This window comes from Eufriesea mexicana, unplaced genomic scaffold (assembly GCF_001483705.2).
Source record: "Eufriesea mexicana isolate 0111107269 unplaced genomic scaffold, ASM148370v2 scaffold3661, whole genome shotgun sequence".
NCBI classification, from domain to species: Eukaryota; Metazoa; Arthropoda; class Insecta; order Hymenoptera; family Apidae; genus Eufriesea; species Eufriesea mexicana.
The window spans coordinates 567-20,169 of record NW_016911664.1 but is presented as its reverse complement, the minus strand read 5'-3'; the positions used below and the strand labels follow the sequence as shown (position 1 = coordinate 20,169).

General features: G+C 36.3%; 2 protein-coding genes across 2 annotated transcripts in view; one reads left to right on the top strand and one right to left on the bottom strand.

The window, feature by feature from the left end:
- The window catches only part of SLO2 (slowpoke 2), a 100,957-nt gene extending 91,049 nt beyond the window's left edge, over window positions 1-9,908 (top strand). Inside the window, exons 15-24 of the mRNA XM_017905040.1 lie at window positions 78-231; window positions 1,598-1,606; window positions 4,112-4,217; window positions 4,295-4,422; window positions 4,546-4,797; window positions 5,062-5,173; window positions 5,948-6,133; window positions 6,323-6,454; window positions 7,690-7,803; window positions 8,418-9,908. Coding sequence (XP_017760529.1) covers window positions 78-231; window positions 1,598-1,606; window positions 4,112-4,217; window positions 4,295-4,422; window positions 4,546-4,797; window positions 5,062-5,173; window positions 5,948-6,133; window positions 6,323-6,454; window positions 7,690-7,803; window positions 8,418-9,311 — 2,087 coding nt within the window. The 3' untranslated portion in view covers window positions 9,312-9,908. The remainder of the gene's footprint in view (window positions 1-77; window positions 232-1,597; window positions 1,607-4,111; window positions 4,218-4,294; window positions 4,423-4,545; window positions 4,798-5,061; window positions 5,174-5,947; window positions 6,134-6,322; window positions 6,455-7,689; window positions 7,804-8,417) is intronic.
- A 6,181-nt stretch (window positions 9,909-16,089) lies between these two features.
- On the bottom strand, window positions 16,090-18,822 carry LOC108551040 (uncharacterized). Its single transcript, XM_017905039.1, has 6 exons — window positions 18,745-18,822; window positions 18,048-18,182; window positions 17,754-17,905; window positions 17,259-17,628; window positions 16,786-16,975; window positions 16,090-16,398 (listed from the first exon to the last, which is right to left on the bottom strand). Exons 1-6 carry the CDS (start codon window positions 18,820-18,822, stop codon window positions 16,241-16,243), a joined length of 1,083 nt encoding a protein of 360 aa, XP_017760528.1. The 3' UTR covers window positions 16,090-16,240.
- Window positions 18,823-19,603: the final 781 nt, after the last annotated feature.

Below are 19,603 nucleotides of genomic sequence, written 5' to 3'. Positions count from 1 at the left end.
ATACAAGGTATGCATTTCAAAAAATTTTAAAGAGAAAGCATCACATGTACATGTACAAAGGTACTGTTTCATTACAGGAAGTAGAAGACCAAGCATTTTACCAGTACCAGACATGTTAACGAGTTCGACCTTACATCTTCCTGGTCAGGAATCCTTAGATCACGAAGGTGATGAGTCCGAGGATGAAATGGACGACGACGTCCCTTGGAGATCACCCAGCGAGAAAATAGCGTGAGTATAATAAACTCATGGTCACTATTCATGTCATCCTTTCACGTCCAAGGTCGCAAGGATTGAAGGTACAAGGTCTCACGATATATTTGATACCCTCGTGATCATGAGGAAGCTAACAGTCAAAGACTAGATCGCTATAAATTTATAAATATATTTATTAGGTAGACGAGAAAGCTGGTTTCCTCTCTTTGACTAATCTTTTTGATCTATGTACTGAAGCACGATCGTGAAAACCTTTATAAGCGAAATGATCTCGCACTCTCTCGGGCACTTGCATGACACGGTCTCTTGTGCATCGGTCGTATTTTGTGTAAACTATTTTCACGTACATATCTATATCTCTATATATATATATATTATATTTACTTCTATACATATCCGATGAATGTACCTTGTTTGTCACTGTTTTTATACTCTAAATATTGTACATTATATCTTTACGGTATTAGTCTTAGGAAAATGATACTGGCTGAGATTATTTAAATTATTTTTTGTTCTAAATTTATACCAGAGTCTACCATCAAGGAGTGCCAGTATTTTCTTGGAAACGTATCAAAGGTACACTATGAGATCGCGCTCTTGATAAAATGTTCACTTTCGAAATTTTGTTTACATTGATCGTATGAGCCTGATTCAATTAAGCAAATGAACATCTGCGCGACCTTATCAGCCAGTATCTATTACAAGAAACTAAGTTCCGCAGCTACGCTGCAGAAACTCTGCACCGTGCTCATCTTATTTCTGCACCCTTAGATGTTACTTCCTGTGATCGTCTATTCGACGTGACGTGATCGTGCCCTACCACATCCTTTATTTCACAATTTCGTAGTATCTTCGACAGTACCAAATTTTCTCCCTTTCCTCTCTTGTCCAATGCAATATCTAACCTTCTACATGTCGAATTTCCCTAACAAGGAGCCTTTGAAACAAAGTTTCGACTCGATACAAAGCATCGAATTTGAAATAAAATTTGGTCGCACGAAAAAATTGTTGTCGAACAAGGAAATTTCCATGCCGAAACAAGCGACGTCGTGCGATCCGAAAAGTTCGAATGTCACGGTGACAAGAGACAGACAGGGCGAAAAAAGGTAAAAGTTTTCGAGCGCGAAAGGTCGATGTCACGCCAGCCTGTCATTCACCACCCTAAAATACAATTAAACGCAAGTTTACGTTGATGGTCGGTCTGTCCTGTCTGAATGTCTCTCGATGCCTGTGCCACACTAATCGACCGTCGATGGTATTGAATCGCTGCTCGATGCTGTCCTGCCTGACACCCTATATGTCCTCATGGATGTTTTCGATGTCTTCCTTCCTGCATCGTCTTTATGCACTGCCGTCTTCACGCACGACCTTTGCCCAGCAGTTTCAAAGGGTGAGTTCACTTTTTACGCTTCTGTATAAACTGTCCTCTCGTCTCTCCTCTTGCAGGGAACGCTTGGAATATGAACCAGAAACAATAATCTTAACGTCCTGCATTCGATTCTTCTCACTTCCAGACTAAACAATCGCAAAAACAATTATAATAAAATAATTAAACAATTAAAATAATCTATTATAACTAAAAGCAGAATAGACCCCCCTTTTTCCATAAGAGATAATATTTTTCGAGATACCATAGTCGAAGGTTCAGTGAAAATAGAAGTTGCTCGTGAAAGTTTGAAGAAAAGAAATTGCTTCTAATTCCTATGAATTTTAATTTAATCTACTACTCCGAACGTTCCCTCTCTTATCGCATACGAAACAAATGGACAAACATCGTAATTAATTATTTAGCTAGAACTGGTCTGGTAATTTGTCAAAAAAGTGAATTAGTTCATGCTCCTGTGATATTAATTTAGCGAGACAGTTTCCGCAGCATGCATATTTTAGCGGAAGTAGTGCCGCGTGATTGCGAGGCACACGCAAAGAAAAGGGCGCCGGAAGTTGATAAAAGGGGTCGCGTAGATACGCAGCATCGGAATTTATTAACTGATCGAGGCGAACTTTAATCACCTACATCGAAGTTCGTCGTTTCATTCGGTTTGTTGAATCGTTTGCATCGGAACCAGCACCGAATTGAAGTTCGGTACTCCGATATGAAACACGCGGGGTTGCGAAGTGAATGAAGTTTACGAAAATGTTGAACATGGCCGAGGTGAACTTTCCATCACGTTGGATTGATCAATTTAAAGGTACTCGTTCAGTAAGCAACAAATTTGTTCGATACGACTGATTTATATCTTCGAAATAGCTCTCTTCGGCAATCGAACAACTTTCTGGTAAAACATGTCTGATAAAATTTTCATAAAAGTTTGGTTCAAATTAAATCGAGATATTCGCAGGGGTATTAGTGTATTATCGATGTAATATTAATGGAGTAATGTAATATGTAAATTATATGTTACAAATTATACGTAACTAGGTATAAATAAATATGTAAATTATATATTGCATTATTACTGTGATATAAATTAATGCGATATTGAAATAACGCGTAATGGACAGTTAGAATATGGTTATTCTGCATTGTCTGAATTGACCTTAATAAATGAAATTCCCATAGAAATGAGAAACATACAGATACCAAGCGCTCCTTCATTTAAACGTTGACAATTTATGCATTCCCTTTGAATATGTACGAACAATCTGCGATAGTTTACGTGTATCATAAAGCGCAAAAATACTTTTCATTACATGATCTCAATTTTTATCCAGAATTTTATTTATCACTAATATATGCTTCTCGCAAATCTTGCTAAAAGTTACGAAGAAAAGTAAATACTGAAAATATGTTATTCGATACTTTTACTATGCAAATTGTTCTTTAGATGTCTTAAACACGTTATTTCGCATAATTTCTTTAGACGTGTATTATTTACACGCGAGTTGTGTAGCTAGCATGATCGGTTCACCTATTCTTGGAATTTCTTTTTGCCGTGATAACCACGTATATAAATTAATTTGCCTATATATAATGCATTTGGATCTTATAGATCTGTTTCATGTAAAGACACATCATGACGTATAGTTGGATAGTCTATAGATAGGTAATTCGAACAGGCATGATCTTCGTATATTTATAGACAACGATTCAACTATTCTGGTACTAGTTATTCGCTTTCGTCTATAAATAAATGACAATCAATTTGTGTTGAATATATGTGGTAGGAATAGCAGGATTATGCGACAATTTTAGTCTCATTGCACTGTGCATGTAACATAGGTTAAAAACCTATTGTATTAGTCTGTTGCCTTAAATAGTTTATTATTTAAATTGAAAATAAGGGGATTATTCGTTCGAGAAATAATTTGAAGAATTTCTGTCTAGAAAGTAATTCGATCGTCAAATAACTGTTACTCTAGCTTTATTTAAAATCTTTTCTCATATTTTTACTACTCTATAAATTCGCACATGCTTGACACTATTCACGCAGTACAATACCACAATTGCTACTGCATCGAAAATCTAATCAGCACGATACGTTTGCATTCGATATTATGAATCCTGTAGGAACATGTTTTCTCTGTTCCAATCTGCATACGAAAAATTATTAAAATAATTCAAGAAAATGTCCCAGGTGCTTATGGACATTGGTCAATCTTAACTTGACGACTGTAGTATTCAAATGTAGATATTGTAAAAAATTTTAATATATTTTAGTAAATAAAATAATTAGTAGGTCGGTATATCAAGAAACATTCGTAAAATAGTAGCTTTATTCCATAGTTTATTACCGTTCCTGTGCTTTCTATTTTATTATGGTAAAAAATTTGAAGCAAGATAGTTAAACGCTCTTCTCGTGCATTTGAAAGCTCACACACGCTTACAGAGTCAAATGTTATGCATGCCGCTGTATGAATTATGCAGCAATTTAATCCAGTATTGACATTGTTGTAGGATCGTTAAGGGATTTCCACCTGTTTCACCCTTCATAGGCGTGTCACCGACGTTGTGCTACCTATTGAAAGAAAAGAAACCGCTCTGTTGTCTTCAGCTTGCACAGGTAAAATATTTTACATTGTATCTTGTAATGCGATTATTGAATTTCAAAATCATAATTTAAATCTTCTTGATTCGTAGGTGTGCCAACATTGCAGCTACAGAAACGCCAAAGAATATAATTGGCAGAATAAGACCATAATCTTGGCAGCTGATTACGCCAGCAATGGGATTTATAATTTCATAATTCCTTTAAGGGCTCATTTTAGGTACCCCCAAAAATAATTTTCACGGTTATACAAAAGTCTTTTATATGCTCCGAAAATGTTCAATGAGATATAGACTGTAACATTAATGTAATTAATATAAATAATGTTAATGGATTTTAACAGATCAAAAACTTCTCTGAATCCAATCATTCTTCTGCTGGAACGAAAACCGGAAATTGCGTTCCTCGACGCTGTGTCCTATTTTCCGTTGGTATACTGGATGGGAGGAACCATCGACTGTTTGGACGATCTTCTTCGCGCCGGCATCACTCTTGCGGAGAATGTCGTGGTCGTAAACAAGGAACTTAGCAATTCCGCGGAAGAAGATACCTTGGCTGACTGTAATACAATCGTAGCGGTTCAAACGATGTTCAAGTAAGTACTTGAAAATTTTTCACGCGTCCCGAAGCACGGAAAACACGTATACAATACTTAAAATAAATGAAAATATAAAAATGTATTTAAATACTAGTAATCAATATCCTAACTGTAACGTTTTAAATTGAAATTATATGTACAAAAGTAGAAGAAATAGAATCATTTAATTCCTCTTCTTTAATTTCTTCCGTCGTTTTGATATATTTAGAATTGTATTATGCAATTAATACATTATTAAAAACATTATTTATGTATTTGTAGATTCTTTCCAAGCATAAAAAGCATAACGGAGCTCTCACAGTCTAGCAATATGCGTTTCATGCAATTCAGAGCACACGACAAGTACGCTCTTCATCTCAGCAAAATGGAAAAGGTACCTCTTCCTATTGTATTTGATATTAATTTTCGTAAGCGTCCGAAAAATCTGTAATTAATAACTCACTTTGATCTTTCAGCCATGATTAATTCACTAATTGTGAAATTAAATAATAATATACGTTCATTTGCGAAATATTAGTAAAATATATATTTAACAAATTTTTATATAAAGAGAAAGGAAAGAAAAATAATTGCAAATAGAAAACGAATGTTTTGAAGTTATTTTGACGTCAAGTATGAAAGTAACATTTTGTACTCAAGTGCATTCTGGTGTACTCAGTTTACTTTAATACTATATCGACTGTTATAGACTTCCTAATTAAGAAACTAAACTTTCAATAGCGCTTGATTTTCTAATGCTATGTAGAATTAGTTCTCTTAGACTGCTTCATGTTCTCACAACGATACTTGAGTTTATAAGCGCATATACTTGACCTTTACTTTGTTACCTTATACGTATAAAGGAAATTTTATTATACTATGTGTACGGGACGACTAAGATTGTTCTCCTTGGTGGAAAAGGCAATCATCTTTGAGACCTTCCTCTAACAACACTCAAACAAAATTCTAAAAGCAATTTGTACGTTGAATTAGCTCGTACCTCAACATATACTACATATAATATGTATATACATACACATATACTATAACTCAAATTTAAATTAAATATGTTTTTACATAAATTTATTCGATATAATGACAAAAGTATTAATCAATTTGATGAATACAATTTCATAATTTCTGACTATTTTTTTAATTTTCTTTACAGAGAGAAAAGGAAAGAGGTTCTCACATATCCTATATGTTTCGATTACCTTTTGCGGCTGGCAGTGTCTTCAGTGCCTCCATGCTGGATACTCTTCTTTATCAAGCATTTGTGAAGGATTACATGATAACGTTTGTGAGATTGCTATTGGGTGTAGATCAAGCGCCAGGATCCGGTTTCCTGACATCGGTAAGCAATTATTCTAATTGATCTTAACATCGGTAAGCATAGTATTCTAATTAATCTTTATTTATTCTTTATTACAATATTACATATTTACAGTAATATATTATGAAATTAATATTCAAGTTATACTTGTAACAATATCAAAAATAAATTAGCTTAAATCCTAAGTGTTACTATACTATTTACTTTTAGATGAGAATCACAAAGGACGATATGTGGATCAGAACCTACGGCCGTCTCTATCAAAAGCTTTGTTCAACGACGTGTGAGATTCCCATTGGTATTTACAGGACGCAGGACACCACGATTTCGGACACGTCTCACGTGAGTAGACAATTATTCCTCCTTGATAGACAAATATGATTATAAGTGATTGGTTCGTGTACTATACATTTTCGTAAGGGCAGGAAACAACTTTTTGAATGGCGGCTGTGAGTAGCGCATGGTTGTACTCCCGCTCTATCTCTTGCTCTGTATCTATCCCGGTGTCAGCTCGTACAGCGTTTTTAGAGACTTTTGATCCCTTTCAACGAGAATCAGAGGAGTGTAGGACTTTTGCATCTTGTTAAAACGGTGCTCATAGCACGTCCTTCGATCCTGAACGTGTTCGTTTCTTTGAACCTGCATCGTGTTAGAAATATTACATATATATATACACGTATATATATATTAGTGTCAACCGAAGCGCTTCTTCCGTCGATAACGCGTTATATCGACCAATCGATGATTAACTTTTGGTATGCTTCTGTGAGTACACGATAATTCTTGGATACGAAACGTGGTATAATATAGTTATTCAAATAGGTGGTATTAGTTTATTTCTAAATAATCATTGAGTTTGAATGGTCACTGTGATCTGCGATGCTTCGAAAATGTAGCAATTTGCTATTATTAGATCTTAGTTCGTAGATAATTTAATTTTCCAATAGAACTAGTCAGTTCATAATTCATTTCATTTAACATTTTAGTTCGTTATGTAGTAACTTATCTCAAGAAATTTGCAATATTTGTATAAATGGATTCTCAAGGCATACGTTACAGGTTACAGTGAACATTTGGAGAGAAAAGAATAAAACTATAGAATATCTTATTTATAGTACTGACATTTATATACTTCTAATATGAAACTTCTTAATTTACTTTTAAATTTCAATACAGGTACAGGATGTTGCGTAAAAACTTGTTGTAATCACGAAATAAGCGATCTTCCAATTTGAAGTACCTAGAAAAACTAAGAAAATCTAGAAAAGAAAAATGTTTTAAACATTTTCAAAAGTCCATTGTAATCAATTTCTTCAGCTACGAGTTGATTAGTGTTCATAAATCCACAAGCTTTATTTCTCGGTTCCTTTACAAGCATCCTGTACACTCTACCACCGCTTCTACGGAGGAAGCTCAGCAAACAATCGTCAATGAACATGCGCAATCGTAGAGTAATAGCCACTGATCAAGTACAATAAAATGAAACGAAAACCACGATCGAGCAGCGGCGTGCGTGCGAAATGACGACAACGGTGGGCTATCCTTAGTAAGGGTAGAATTGCTTATCGTTTTGGCAGGGCGACTCAGACGCGGAGAGCGACGCCGGCGTCGGCGTGACGTACAAGGTGCGTCATTCGGCGGCAGCTTCGTGCCTTGCGAATTGTGCCACCCGCGACAAGGGTGCCTCAGCCGTGAGTACAGAGTCGACGTTGTCTGGTCGCCGTTTATTCTCTCGATCGACTTTCTCTATATGTATATTGTTCCCATACTTTTCCTCTTTATATAATCCTCGTACGCCGCATCTCTATTTCTGTTTCTCTGACTCACACTCTGTTTCTTCTCACGCATACTTCTTTCTCAATTGCTCTATTCCATGCCTTGGTTCTCCTTTCGTTGGTGTTTGGAAAGCTCGTCACCACGCTGCCATATTGCAGAGCGCATGCCCAGTGTACCAAGCAGTCAGTGGCTTCCGGCCTGAACGCTCGAGAATCTCTGCTCGTCTTCACTGCCTACATTGCTCTCTCGATAGACCATTGAGAGGATTCACACTTGAGTTCTTGACGATTAACTGTGACCACGTTGGATGGACTGTGATTGATAAAATTGTCGTTGAATTTTATTTTACGAATACATTATTTTGTAGTATATCATTCGCAATTGTCATTTGATACTAAAAATATAGGAACTTATTTATCAATCAGGGGTCTGCCCAGAAAAGCATTAACAATGTGTTACTCGTACGTTAAAAATAAATATATCTTTTCATAACTGAAAATTAAAATCCATTCATTTTTTTCCAAAACAGTACTCCGTGAGCCTCGGAGATGAAGCGAGAGACAACCACGCCCAGCAGATCGAAAGAGCCGAAATAGCGAATCTGGTTCGTTCCCGAATGGAGTCGCTGAATCTACCAGTAGCCGACTACGACGATGTCTCTGAGAAACGAAACAGTCTATCCTACGTGATCATCAACCCCAGCTGCGATCTGAAGCTCGAAGAAGGCGACATCGTGTACCTTGTACGGCCAAGTCCGTTCTCTGCGCAGAAAACATTCGAACGACACAATTCGAGGAGGAAAAGTAACATCAGCTTCTGTTCAGCCCAACTGGTATCACAGATGAGCGCAGCAGTAGCCTCAGCTGGACTACCAGGCGCTGGAGTAGGAAGTCGTCGAGGATCAGGAATCGGTTTGCCAAGGGCTCCTCCATTGGGTACTACAAAATCGAATTCCTTATCCTTACCAGACAGTCCAACAGTGGCTGGTACACTACGTGGTCGTTCCAACTCTTTAAGAGTGGTCGACGATATTCTGCTGAGACGTAGCAATTCGTTGAGACAAGGATTAACAATAAGTAGGAGAAAGAGTAGTTTAGAGGACATAGGTCTGGGTGCTCTATCGCATCCTTCAAATCATAACCCGATTAAAATAGCTCTGAATGGATCCATTGGTTTGGAAGTGACTCCGCCTGAGGAGGGCTCTCAGACAGGTTTCGCCAGCAACACGGGTATATTGGACATTGGCCTGCCCTCTATGCCAGAGTTAACCGCTGCTCTCGGATCTAACTTAGATCCTGGCTTAGGTGGATCTCTAGGTGGACTGTACGATCCGCCTAGCCTTCAGTGTCCATTAGGATCACAGTCACCTCAGATCCAAGGCACTACGCAGGATCCACAACACATACAAGGGACAATCGTATGATATAACCTTATGTGGGGACGCAGGCTCTCCGGCGTGGTTCGAAACAAATGGCTGTAGCGTTCCCACATGACACGTTAAGATCACTAGGTGGGATGTTGATTCTCAGCATCCTGATTGTCGATGATTTTGGTGGGATTGAATGGTGATGACGATGATCGTGGGATTGTGAGACGGCCGGAGAGCAAGGTGTTTCAGTGACACATTGAAGATGAAAATGCTGTGACCGGACTCGGACGAACACAGTGAACAGCTTAGTTAAATTTTTTACTCCATTCTACTTTGGTAGTTTGAGTTTAGCTTAGCGGCGATGTCATGGTTCACACGAACCATCGGGGACCTAAACGCGGCGACGTAGAGTCGCGACTGTGATACGCCAGAATGCTGATCCTTCATTTTGTACATCTGAGCGGAGCTGGGCAGATTCTGCATTCGCCACTTAGAAGTGACACATTTTAGGTAATCGTTACGAATTATTGTTCAAATATATGGTTCAACGAGTGACTTTGCTTTAAGTGATAAGTGTCCTATTAATAATCTCTGACGAACTTTCTAATCTTTTCTTCTTGTTTGATAAATATGCTTCTGGTTTATGACAATCTAATCGATTACATCGCTTTAAAAATATTTACTAATCCTACTCGATGCATTAGCATAATATTTATCGATGTATTTAAAAAAGCGTTCGTGACAATTTCTTTAACAACTTTGAAAACTGACAATCGCTTTTTAAATTTCATAGACTCGTCGATGAGAATCTGCACAATCAGGAATGATGAAAAGTTTTGAAAAAGGAGATATATACCAGAAGTATTACAGATTTAAATTACTTAATCGGTATTAATAAGAAAAATATAATCGATGAAAATTATAATTGAATGATTATTCGATTAATCATTTCGTTTATACAATGCCCAGTTCAGCCGACGTATAGTTGTTTCAACGAAGCTACGATACTGTTTTAATACTAATTCTATATTTGTAGATAGTGCGATCACAATTAGGTTTTCAACAACCTAATTTGTTGCGAGGTTTATTTGAAGATATTTGTTAATATATCTTGTGGTGTGCGTAGTAGGCTATGTTCTTAAAACGTTTTGCTCTCTAGTCGACTCTGGCGTCTTGACCTCCGTGATTCTGCTCGAGATTTTAGCAATTCAGTCGATCATGAATATATGGTAGATCATAAAACTCGTGGTAAAAGTGCGCCAGAGGTCCAGTGACGCAATTAATCGATCGAGAAGTTATTAGAGCAAAGAAACGAAATCTGTGACGATGGACAATGATCAAAGATCTTATTTCACATTTTAAGATTTTATCGAATATTAGAATCTACTTCCTGTTTGGTTCTAACCTAGGCCTCATCAAATATATAATTATAATTCTTCGAGATTTTATTATATTTGTGCCTGATTAATTTAATTTCGAATAACGTGATTAACGAAGAAGCCAGAAAGAAAAATCCATATTGAATTCAATATGGAATAATTTAGGTATATAAATTGTCCAGAAAGATTATTCTTAAATTCATAATAAAGAAAAGTCTTGTCTTTCGTCACATTCTCGAGATAGCTAACAGAAGTAGGCAAGAGAAAAGAAATGTCTCCCTAGTGCAAACTCCGATTCTTGCGTAGAATCACGTTCGAGGGGTGAACGTGAGATAATTTTATACTAGAACCAATTTACGACAAGAGTATATGATATAAATATGATTATAAATATAAATACACGACCATTTGAATCATATCATGCGAGGAACAGAGAAACACCGATCAATGAAGCATTATTATATGTATAGAGAAGACGAACAGAATTTCGAGCGAGTGTCAGAATGACCAAATCGAGATTTCAAAATCGATTAGATTTAAAAGTCTATTCAGGGCCATAAGCCCGATCCCAGGTTCGCGAAAGAGATAATCGTTCAGTCGAGGATGTAGCTGCGATTCGAAGGTTGCTCACTTCAATGCAAACATACTCTTTTCCTCTCCTCTTATAATTAGTTCGAAACAGGCAATCCTGGTTAAAATCATTTATCGACATTCTTCGAATTTATAATGTTTAGTCAAACGAATTGTTTGTTCTTGTCGATAGAAAAGGGGACAAGAGAGACGAAAAAGTAATAAGGGAAAATTAGAGAAAAAAAAGAAAAGTTTCGACAATCCGTTTAATCAGTTAGGTGAATACGTTAGGCGTCGTTAGGAACGACTTAATTGTATGTATATTTCTTGACTCGGAGCTTCGAGCCAGTTGCAATCATTTTCTCGACCAATTTACACGTTTTCCCGACCAAACGACACCTTGTCGAGTACCTGCTTCGATGCTGCTTCCGCTACGCCCGTTTGGTAATCCTGTTATCAGCGATCGGATTAGCTTGACTTTCTGGTTGTTGGTCATGGAAAGATATTTGTCGTGATAGCCCAATCAGATGAGGCGAATGCCTCAATAGTCGTCGAGTTCAATTGAAAGCGATGGTTGATTTATTTGCACGTGGTAGGAGAGAAACGAATGATCTATTGTAACAATCCACTGTCCCTTTGCACAATTTTCTCACGGTATCAGAGATGTCTTTTAAATTATTAAATATGATATTATAACAATATTTAAATATAATATTACTATTATTATATAATGTTTAAACATAACAAATAGTATTTCTATTATATTTAATGATATTAAATATTTAAATATATCCATATTATTTTATAAAGTATAATATTATTTTATAAAGATTAAAAAGAGTTATAATATGATAAAAAATTTGCAAAGATGATACACGAAGAAATTTTTATTCTCATATTAACAGACATGCTTGTCGTTAATTTTAGACGTTGTATATATAATCTCAAGTCCACCAAATTAAATTAGGATAAGAAAGGATTTACGAAATGATCTCTAACTTGGCTATAACAGACACTGATTCAAATCATTGTCGAAAAAAACCAATTAGTGCAAAAGGACCCACGTGGGATGTTATTTAGAACAAGGCCAATCGAAACCAAAGAGAGTCTCCAATTTTCATTGTATCGTATAATGAAATCAGTCTGTATAATTTACATTGCTCGTTACTCTATTTAACCGAGAATGCAAATGAATTTTCCTTAGCAACCAGTCGCTGATCCGAATCCGCAAACATTTTACACTCTCTTCGAATATTTCTTCGACCCCTTTTTCCGCCTCTTTAACTTTCTGTCTCTCATTAACTCTCTGTCTTTCTCACGTTGATTAGCGTAACGAAACCCGTCCCGTCTACGAACGTTGATCATCTTCGTTGACGCTGATGGTTCGTAGAGTTTTGTACATAGAATTGAAAAGCAGCCGTGGTGATTTATCAGGGGTAACGATGATTTTCTACTATCGACGAAATGAAAAAGATCCTAAAAACCGGCGAACGCTGTGGCTTAATCCTGAAAAAGAAATTCGATGAACATATAGACGTTGAAGGTCAAAGAATATTTAGAACATTGGAGAAATGCGATCGATGTGTAAATTAAATGAGTGGAAATGTAAACTTGAAAGTTTAAGAACATCGATGGAAATTGAAATATATAAGATAGTAAGACTGTAAGATAAATAATTGTGTGTTGCGAGCTTCTATTTAATTCTCTATAATGCAATACTTATATTAAGTTTCGAAATTTAATATCCCTGAATATGTAAGACATGACCTATTATTTTTAAGTAGCTCAGAATATAGAAAGTTATAGTTTCTACTTTCAGATTTCGTAATTGGTTAATACTGGTGCCCAATTTTTTGTAATTTTGACAATCAAGTTTCATTTATAACAAATTTCATTAGGAGCCAAATCAATAAATTTTTTATTTCGATTATAGAGGATTAAATAAAAGCTGAATAGCCTCCAAGTAAGCAAAACAAAATTGCGAAACAATTATGTCTAATATAGGGACACGATTAAATACAAAAGATTACAAAAATTTCGACGCCGTTCTCGCAAAATCTAGCGAGGTCAATACAAATCTTGTATTTTTCGATACTAAATGGTTTCCACACTGTATCTCTACCGATTTAACAATCGAAAGGAAAACAAAAAAAAGGAAGATCAATGAAAGCATCAAGAGATAGCTAAATAAATAAATAAAAAAGAAAAAAGTAATCGAAATCGTAGGAAGTATTAACACAGGGACATTGTTCTAACAGTGTACATAGTTTAATTGTCATAGAATCGATCGAAAACCAATGTGACCTGAAACTAAAGCGAGTAGCGTTATTAACTATGCATTGTCGTTCAACCAAAAGCGATGTGAAAGTAAACTGTTTCGAGTGTATGTGAAATATCCTAGTCAAGTCTGACATAAGAAAGCGATTGTCCACGACTCCGTTAACATTTGTATAAACATTATCAACGACGTGTAACCGTGAAACTCTGGTATCCGCGAACGAGAGAGTGAAGTTTTCTATTAACGAACATAAATGGAAAAAAAAAGAAATAAGAAAGAAGAAAGGAAAGAAATATCAGAGAATTATCGATTTGGAAAATAAACGTTAGCATAAATTTAAAGAATAAAGAAACGCGAACGTGTCGCGGATATGTCACTATGTTAACAATGGAGATTAATATTACGGTAATATTAAGAAACTTCAGACGAGTATATATCAGAGAAAAGTATCGTTGTGTCTTCATAGGAAAAACCAATGAACATTTTGATTTATTGCCGCGTGAATCCTCGGTCGATAACTCCTTCGCAAGTTCCTTCTCGATCATCAGTCGATCGCAAGGGTTCTGCAGATTAGGTTATGAAGTAAACTGCCGAGTGTGCAATATCGAAACGATAAGTTATCTCGTTCTGCTGTTTCATTTTCTTTATTTTTCTTTTTCATACCTTTTTCGGTGACATAACACGCAGTTTAACAAACCATTGCTTTACGTGAACGAAACAGAGTGTGTTTAAATAGTAAATATACGAGATAAATTGATTTTCGATGGACATTGCGTTGAGTTTCATCCTCTACTTGTTTGTAAGCTCGATGAAGATAAATCGCGCGGGCAGCGTTCATTGGAATTAATTGTAGAATTATATGTGGAATTTTTACGTGTCTAATGAATATTGTGTTAAAGGATTTTTTCGTTGGGTGCATTTTTCACCTCGCGATTCGGTGTGATTATCACCGAGATACGTTGCAGTGATTCTATAGAGAAGTTGTCTCTTTTATGCTACAGGTTTTCTATTTTTATTCTTACCAAAAGAGAATATTAATTAAAAAGCATTGGTGGATATAATTTACAAGTTCATCGTTTATCAAATATTGAAATTAAAGTGATTTTTATAGTTAAATTGACAACTAGTCCTCGTAAGATTAAGTTTCGATCCTAAACATGATTTCCTACAGATTATAATTTGCAGAAAATATCGATTCAATCCAAGAGCAAAATTAAATTCTTCATATTTATACGAGTTCTGCCTCGTAAGATTCCGATTTATTTATATCCTCGTGTTCCAGAATTTCATCACAACGCTGTCGTTTTGTCAATTAATTAAGAAAGCAAGACCCAAACTGTACAAAATCGCTAAAAAATACAGAAAGAGAATTTTCATTCGATGTTTCGCGAGTAAGGTGAAAGTACATGTTCCCTTTTCCGATCGATGTCAGAGCACCGAAGTCCCGGTGAAAAATATTTTCGTTTCAGTCGAAGTCGAAACGGGAACATGGAGCCCGACGAACGAATCTCGAGGGCCCGGCGTTTCAGTGTCGTCGAGCTCGTTCCCACAGTGTAAGAATTAAAAATTAATCCCTGACCACGAAAGGAACTACGAACGGCTGTATGTAATGTAAAATAAAAGCAGAAAAACAGAGAGAGAATGTATCTATATCTATATATATATATATACATATATATATATGTATATATATATACCACGTGACATGTTGTCACGCAACGCGTGCATGTAAATTTATTATAAATAAATTATTATAAAGCAGCAACACCCTTTTATTCTGGTACGTTAACGTCATACTTTATTCCGTGAACATGTACAATTCCATAAATTTCGTGATTCAGAGTAACGTAAATCGAGCGAGAAATGATGTTACAAATGTTCATGTTTCTTTCTCTTCTTTTTAGGAATGTGTGTACTCGAAATTTATTTGGTAACTTGTCATATAAATGTTCTATGTTAATCGACATCGATATTGAATGATTAGTCATTGAATAGTTTATTTCGTTCCTCTAAAATAGAAAGAAAATATACATGTAATGAATACGCCTTCTTAAATGATCTTCGATTCGATTCTACACTCTACCCGTAGTCGTATTGTCAGAAAATTTGCAAGTGTGTCTCGCTTCGTGTTTTTGAGGTAAAGAGCGAAGGAACGATCAGTCGCTGACAATTTCTTTTCCATTAATACTATTTATCCGTAAGAAATTACTTGTCGCTATCTCATTACAAGATTCTTTGACTACCGGCATTTAAAAAATGAAAAAAGAAAAATTAGTTTCCATCTCGTTATGTACGTAAATGAACACAAAATTTACATTGGGAAATTGACAAAAATCTTCACACCAAATTAACATTTCATTCCTCTACGAAGCAAAAACATTTCTAAATTTCATGAAACAAAATTTTTATAAAATTTGATCTTTTTTCAAAATTCCATAATTCAAACATCAGTGAAAAAAATTAGTATTAACAAGAGGAAGCCGGTTCTCAAAGATTAAACGCACACATACACGTTTTGTGATCGTCATCGCTAAGGATTCAACACGATACCGTGTCACGTTATCGACGATTAATAAAACAGACGACATGATTCGATTACGTGTAGTTCGTGGAATGTTTTCTTTTATTCTACGTGTATGCACATCTGTGTTGCTATATATACATATATTATGCGTATTGTCGCTATGCATGATATTATAAATACAGCGTTTAAATACATTATCGACAGGTATGGATAAATCCGTCTAATGGACTATCTAGTGAGTTTTCGCGGGTTTCAACACATTCTCCGTGAACTGACCAACGATGTTACCCCTCGGATGGTAACATGCTACTACCACGCAGGTTCCGTCTCTTTTGGCCATCGCTATACCCATCTCGGTGGTGTTCTTCCAAATGATCTGTGTGAAATGGCCTAAAAAAAAAAGGATCATTATTAATAACTCTAATCTCTTCACATATATTTGATATCGTGATCGATGATTAATGAATGAAAAAAAAAAAGAAAATGGTCAGTAGGAAATCTTCATATCAGAACCATAAAAAGTTCTTTCTTTCTAAAAGTAAAAATTGAATACTGCCATTGAAGCAGTAATCAAGAATGTATTTTCATATAGCATTACTTTTGAATTTCTTCGACGTATGATTATTTGAGACAGATAATCACATCATGGCAAACATTTTCTTAAAGTAGTAAACGTTGAATAGCAAAAGGTAGATATATAACACTTGCTAGTTTACATTTTCAACTAGTTTTCTCCAACAACAGTATCATTTACGTACATTACGTAGTGTTACGTACATGTATTTAAGACCTTTGGCTCTGTGCCATACTTGTGATCCTTCTTCTCCGAATACCACTTCGAAACAACTTCCCGTGCCGGTACGATCAACTTAGGATCGGAACATTGCATCGAGTAGATATTCTCCCCGTACGGAGACGTCGACTGCGGAATCAGCTTGTTCGTGTTCAGCAACGTGTTCGCCCACGCCTGAAGATAGTGGAAAAAATTTGTAATCGAGCGTTACTCTTGTGCCCGCGCGTCCACGGTCAATTGCAAACTAGCCAAGTCACGATTGCAGGCCTCGAGACAAATTGCAATTATAGAAACGATAAGTGTCATTAATTTGTATTTGTAAAGTGACAAACTTATTTTCCAAATGGAATACTCCATGGATTTTTACATCTTAGACGATATTAACCTCATCGGTCTTTCATTTATTCTCAAGATAATTACACCCAATCCAATTGCATGAAAAATACAGGAAATATACCTTAGCAGCAGAGGTTAGTTCCGAGCTCAACCTCAAGTCGGGTACACGGTGTCTCCTTCTGTACTCGTTATGAACGAGCAAAGCCTCTTGTTGCCATGATTGTTCATCTAACGTGTAATGTGGCTTAGGATCTAAGAAGCTGATCTTTTTGCTAGGACTCGAGCCTCCGGGTGGTAAAACATTCTGCGTGAAACTGCCTAGGTAGTTTCCAGCTGGATTATAATTACAGACGACATAAACTTCGCCGTTACGATTCCTGGCCATTCCAACACCTAACTCCGTGCTGTCTCTCCACACGACCTGAGTGAAGTGACCAGTTTTTAGGGTGGTGGGCTCCTTTCCGTATTGATGCTGTGCTTCCTCGGCATACCTGTAGACAAGAACGTGTTAGTGAACGATAATACAAAGGTGAATATACATTGAAAAATATCTAAAATATAGTAATATTGTATACACCTTATATAAACAAGTATAGAAGATGGTTAAATCGTTTACCATTCGTTTACAGGCTCATCACCGCCCACAATAGTCTTCGGATTGGAGCTCCACATGCAGTACAAATTTTCGCCGTAGTCTATGTTCGCCCTGTGTTCTAATCTACCCCTAGCCGCTAGTATGTTGGCCCAGTCTTGGCTTGTTTTACATAGCTGAAAAAAGGTTTTAGAGGAAAATATTAAAATGTAAATCAATTCGAGGGAAGTCAAATATTTTTAAATATTTTATACCCCGTTGAATATATAATATTCGATTTATTAAATTTATTTAACAGTGTCGTGGAAATAAAATTACCTGTTTATTGAGACGAAGTGGAGGCACTCCATGCCTCGTGCGGTACAAATTGTGCGTCTCGAGGCAAACGTTGATGAATTCCTTAGGAGGTCCCAATCTGCGCACAGATGGTTTACGTGTGTCAGTCTTTGTTATCTATAACACACACAGAGATCATTCATTATAGAGCGTAATAAATGAAACTTTTCTATAAAATAAATTTAGCAGGACATTTTGAAGAATATTTTTCAAATTCTCGAAATACGAAGTTGCTTTCGAGGAAATTAATTTTGATTTTTATTGAAGTGAAAATGCAATTGCGTGAACGTAAATATTTCCTTTACGACAATGCGACTACTGTCATCCGTGTGTACAGTGCTCGAGTACACATCACGAGTCGGTAATTCTAGTGCTAAATGCAATGCAAATATGCAAAGTGCTTCAGACTAAGTATAACGAATTTTAATATTCCGAGAAAGATATTCGTCGCAATAGAATTCGAGATTAATATTTTTATGAGAAATTCTCCTTGAATCACTGATATTTATAAGTGAAATTAACTCGATCTTCTTCACAGTGCTCTTAGCCTTTCATTTGCACAATCTGACACTAAACCCGCGATTTAATTTACTTCAAGCTCTCATACCTATTACAATTAGGGGAAACCAACAAAACCGCAGCTTTATCGCGGTCATTTTCTTGGCGCGTAGGTATATACAGGGTGCGCAGAAACAAAACTCATGCCAGTTACAGCATCAACGCATTTTAGATTTAAAAAATTCATCCACATCGCCATAATTCGGTATCATTCACCATAAACTGCGTGATAAACATCAATCCCTTGTGTTACGATTTAATTACGAAAAATTAGGCATTAAAAACGTATTTAATTTCAGATAACCATTGCGCATTTATGTCATCCAAGTAAGCAAAAATTTCCGAAATTCTTCGATTTTATACCACTTAAAATGTATCCACTATTTAGAAATTAATTAAATTATAGTGTACAGTGTGACTAAATAAAATTAATAAAAATCTATTTCCGTAATTAATAATTATTTCTCCTTTTTATCTTTCTACTTAATAATTCTTCGAAAATTTTGCAACTTTTTTCGAATTTCCTAATTCGCTACTTTTTTCAGAGGAACCTAAAATACTCCGAAAAATCACGGGATTTCAAGTGAAGCAGTCCTGAATGAATTGCTGCTGGAAGACCGGTGGAAAATGCGTTTCCATCACACCCTGTATACACACACGCGTGCACGTCACGGCCAAAGCGGAATCACGCGATCGCGCGAATGCAGCTGGCAATAAAGACGGTTGACGTGCCTAATAACCTAGATGCGGAATAGCATACTGACTGGCAGAAATGATTTCCCATCGTGCTATCGTAACGCGATCATTTCCAGCACGACAGTCGGCGAGCAAGCTATCGTGAAATCGCCACGTTCTTCTCTATCGCCGGCGGTTTCCGGTCACGCGTTTCTCTCCGGCTCTGCCTCGGCTCCTCCGCGCCGGAAGTCGGATAAGCGGCGTCGGTCTGTGCGTCAATTTCGGTGGACAAGACGAGAATCGGA

What these genes read in the sequence shown, in the direction of transcription:
- LOC108551040 (XM_017905039.1), bottom strand. Translation starts at nt 18,822, where the DNA reads ATGGCGATGTGGATGAATTTTTTAAATCTAAAATGCGTTGATGCTGTA. An exon ending in GTTTTGTTTCTGCGCACCCT is followed by an intron (nt 18,183 to 18,744) that starts GTATATACCTAC and finishes TGTGTGTTATAG; the next exon opens with ATAACAAAGACTGACACACG. An exon ending in GATGAGCCTGTAAACGAATG is followed by an intron (nt 17,629 to 17,753) that starts GTAAACGATTTA and finishes TCTTGTCTACAG; the next exon opens with GTATGCCGAGGAAGCACAGC.